The 3725-nt window shown below is 38.7% G+C and overlaps 1 pseudogene across 1 annotated transcript; it reads right to left on the bottom strand.

The window, feature by feature from the left end:
• Positions 1 to 1662: 1662 nt before the first annotated feature.
• On the bottom strand, positions 1663 to 2704 carry TEOVI_000563600:pseudogene (annotated as a pseudogene). Its single transcript is given in 2 exon segments — positions 1663 to 1695; positions 1697 to 2704. Coding segments are annotated over 2 exon segments (1041 nt in total).
• Between the last annotated feature and the right edge of the window lie 1021 nt (positions 2705 to 3725).

The raw sequence follows: 3725 nt of genomic DNA, 5'->3' as shown, positions 1-3725 counted from the left end.
GATTTCAGTAAATGTGGTAGCTTCTTATCCTCTTCTTTTTTGTGCACAATATCAAAAAAAATTTTATTTCCACATTTTCTCTGTAAATATCCTTCTCACTAAGTCACACTTCACTTTCGGCGCTATTTTGTATAAAATATTCCACAGCATTCCAATACCTGTGACCATCACTAACAATAATATAAGATCTCTTCAAATGAGTAACAATATACTTATTACATGCATTCTGCTTCTCTCAAAATTTCCATAAACCATATAGGCCTTTTAACATGACTATACAACAATCCCATTGCAATTGTAATAATTTCAACATTGCTTGATTTGGAACTTAATATGAGTCTACACCATTGTTGGGTTGCATGAGTTTACACTAAAACTACAAATGGTCTGGGTTTTTTAGGAACGTTATCTGTCATTTTTTGTATTATTTATTTCATTATATTGAAGAAATATTAAGAGCTTACACAGTAATTTTAATATCAATGGAAATATAAAAGTTGTAAACATAGAAAATGTCATTTCCTAGTCTATATTCAAAAGTTGAAGAGGGTTATGAGAAAATGTTTGGAAACATTAACAAAATATGTTAGTTGTTCCACTAAGTTCCTTATGTAAGGAAGCTGTGTTTACATTGAATATAATGCTTCACACTGTAATGGTGCACGTGTCGAAGAGTGTGTGCTCATTGTGTTATACTTCACTTTAAGAATGTATATTTTTTGTTGTAAAAGTTAGGTTAAGCCTAATACACTGCAGTACTTCCGTAAACAGCCCCTATATCTATCGTTACTTAAATTGTAATAAAAAGTTGCACTGATTAATTCAGATATTCCACAATTGTTACCTGTGTTATCTATCTCAATCACTCACTTATTCACGTTACACCCCTACTATTCTTTTTATTAATCTATATTGAGTTTCTAACACGGTACCTACTACCAATCCCACAATAATATTAGTACATACATACTCCTGCCATTATCATTATAATAATTATTATAACCTTTACTAATATCCATTAACTATACGTAATAAATCAAAATATCAATATCTTCTATACATACAACTCTATTAATATGCTCTTACAAGCTACATTTACACAAAAAGTGTATGTATTTCAGATATTTGATTTTTTCAAAGGTTTTACTAAGTTGCACATGCTCATCAAAAAATGTTAAAGTATATCGCAGTTTTAGAAACTATAGAAAATACTCTTAAACATTAATTTTCATAAATTTAGGAAAAGCTTTTAAAATGATAATAAAATAAGTTCAGCAAATACCTGAGGAACAGAAACTCTCAAATTGCTAGAAAACGATTTTTCATCTTTCTTTTCTGTTTCAGTTTTTGGAAAGCATTTCGGGTCTTTTTTCTCATCAAATTCGCAACCTTTTTCTTCTTTACAGGGTTTCTCCGTTGTATGCTTCTTGCATTCGTCTGCTGATTTGGGTGACTCTGCCTTGTCTGTTGTGGTTGGGCAAGAGGAACTGGCTTGGTTTTTCTTCTTTTGCTCTTCCTCGTCGATGAATTTTTTGATTGTGTAATATGTTTCTGCTGCTGCCAGATTGTCCACTGAGATTATCTGCTGGAGCTGCTTGTCACCTGTGCCACCTGTTGCTGCTTTGGTTGGTTTGAATTCCTTTGCGAGTTTGGAAATTCCTTCTACAATTTTTTTATCTTCACCATACGCTTGCTTTAGGAGAGTGTCTACCTCAGCTTTGCCTTTGCCGTCAGTATATGAGCCTTGTTCGCCTTTCAGGGCACGGGCCATGGCCTCTTTAATCTCCTGCGCTTCACTTATCAGTTTTAAATCAGTTATTGCACTTGTCTGCGTTAGCGTGGCTGCTGCATTTTCCATCGCTTTGATTTTCTTGAGCAAGTTTCTTATAGTCTTTTCGGATGGCACCTTGCCTTGATGTTGGCCTTCCGCTGCATAGTCGTCGTCGCTGGATCGCTTCCTTGTTAGTTTGTTCTCCTTGAGTTCTAAGAGCTTGCCGCCGATGAATTGTAGGTTGGTGTTGCTTCCGCTGCCGTCTTTGCAGTTGCTTGTGGCCGTTGAGGCAGTGCTGGTCGCCGCGCAGATGCTGAGGTCCCCGCCTAGCGTGCTTGATGCTGCTTTTGCTTGGACTGCGTAGAGTGTGATCTCTGTTTTGCTCGGATCAGGGTCCTGCCGCGTCTTCCTCTCCTCCCGGGTGTCCTTCCCTGTCGTGCACTCACCCGTCGCTGTCGGCGCGAGTGTGGGTGTCAGTGCTTTGCCTTTCGCCCCCGTGAAAGTTGTGTCTGTTGCCGACTGAATGTTAGGTAGGTTTAATTTTGCGAGTTCGAAGAGCAGATCTTGTGTGCCTGCCAGCTGGCTTGCGGCGCTAATGCCATTTATGATTGCACTGTATACCCCGTTTGCTGCTGACAGTGCCTCAGTTGCTTCTTTCTCTACCGCGGTGGCTAACAATTGAGCACCTATGTGAGATGACGTCGCTTGCGCTGCTGCTGCTATTTTTATGCGCTGAGCCAGGCTGAAGGTGTTAGATGCTGCCGTTAGTTGCTGTTCCAGCTTGCTTTGCGCTCGACTTGCGATGCCGATTAGGTAGTCCGCTGCTGCGCAAGGGCTGTCTACTTTGTGGAGATTGTCGTGGATTCCAGTCACTGCAACCGTAATGGTTGCCGCCAAAACTGCTAGCTGTACGTCCATCTGTTTCGCCATCGCTTATCCTATTTTTTCTCCGCGGCATTTTGATTTTAGCGGGTAGAATCAAAGAGAATTGTTTGAAACTGACGTTGTTTTTTGGCTTTTACATGTATCACGAAAATATGAGTTGAAAACTGTTGCCATTATTTCGTTTATTTGCCAAATATGCAAATAAAAGGTGAGATTGTATCCTCGTGACAGTTTGCCGCTTGCATCTCAAAAAAGCACGCAGATAATGCGACACATTTTCGCTCTTAATTGCAGAGTATTTCATTTTATATTTCAATCTATTATTTATGTTCGTCGTTCACAATCCCATCCTATTTTTCTCAAAAATATCGCTTATGTTAGCATAAATAAAACAATTAGCATTTACGGTTTTCACTCCAATCTATCACTTTTTAATTTTAAGAGGTCATTTGACTTAAAATATCAAAGTGCCTGGATTTCTTCTCTGTTTTTCAAAATGTTGCCCTTGCGTCCATGACGTAGGTGCTTACGATTCGCTAATTCGAGGCCAGAAAGCGCTTGCTTATCTGATTTTTAGTAGTTGATTCAGGGCGTTAACGTTGCATCAGAAAACCGCTCTTTATGGTTTACACCATCATTAATTAAAGTGATCGAGTGTCACTCGCAAAAATCAAGCAGCGTGAGAGTGTCTATACTAATTCTCTCCATTTCATAAAAATCACCCATTGGTTCATTTACACGATTAAAGTTTTTGTTAGTGCCGTTCTTCCTTTGAAGTTTCGTCAACAACATTTCCTGTTGCCATCGCTGCGTGCACTGTAGCAGTTACACCTGCTTTGTTCAATGCACTGCGCCTCTTCATCCTTTCGGCTTTAATATTCTTAGGAAGTGCAATTTCTTAATTATTTGAGCACTTCAAAGTGCGAATAATCCGTTAATTCTTTCATACTTTATAATAATATTACTGTTCGCCCTTAGTCACAATGTGCCACTCACTTAATTTTGTTTGACTTTACCGTCGTTTTAAGTGCCTCTATTTTGTCAGGTCGTATGATCCTCACCACCAACA

Source organism: Trypanosoma equiperdum (assembly GCF_001457755.1).
Source record: "Trypanosoma equiperdum strain OVI genome assembly, contig: ctg_1422, whole genome shotgun sequence".
NCBI classification, from domain to species: domain Eukaryota; phylum Euglenozoa; class Kinetoplastea; order Trypanosomatida; family Trypanosomatidae; genus Trypanosoma; species Trypanosoma equiperdum.
This window is presented reverse-complemented; position numbering and strand designations above follow the sequence as displayed.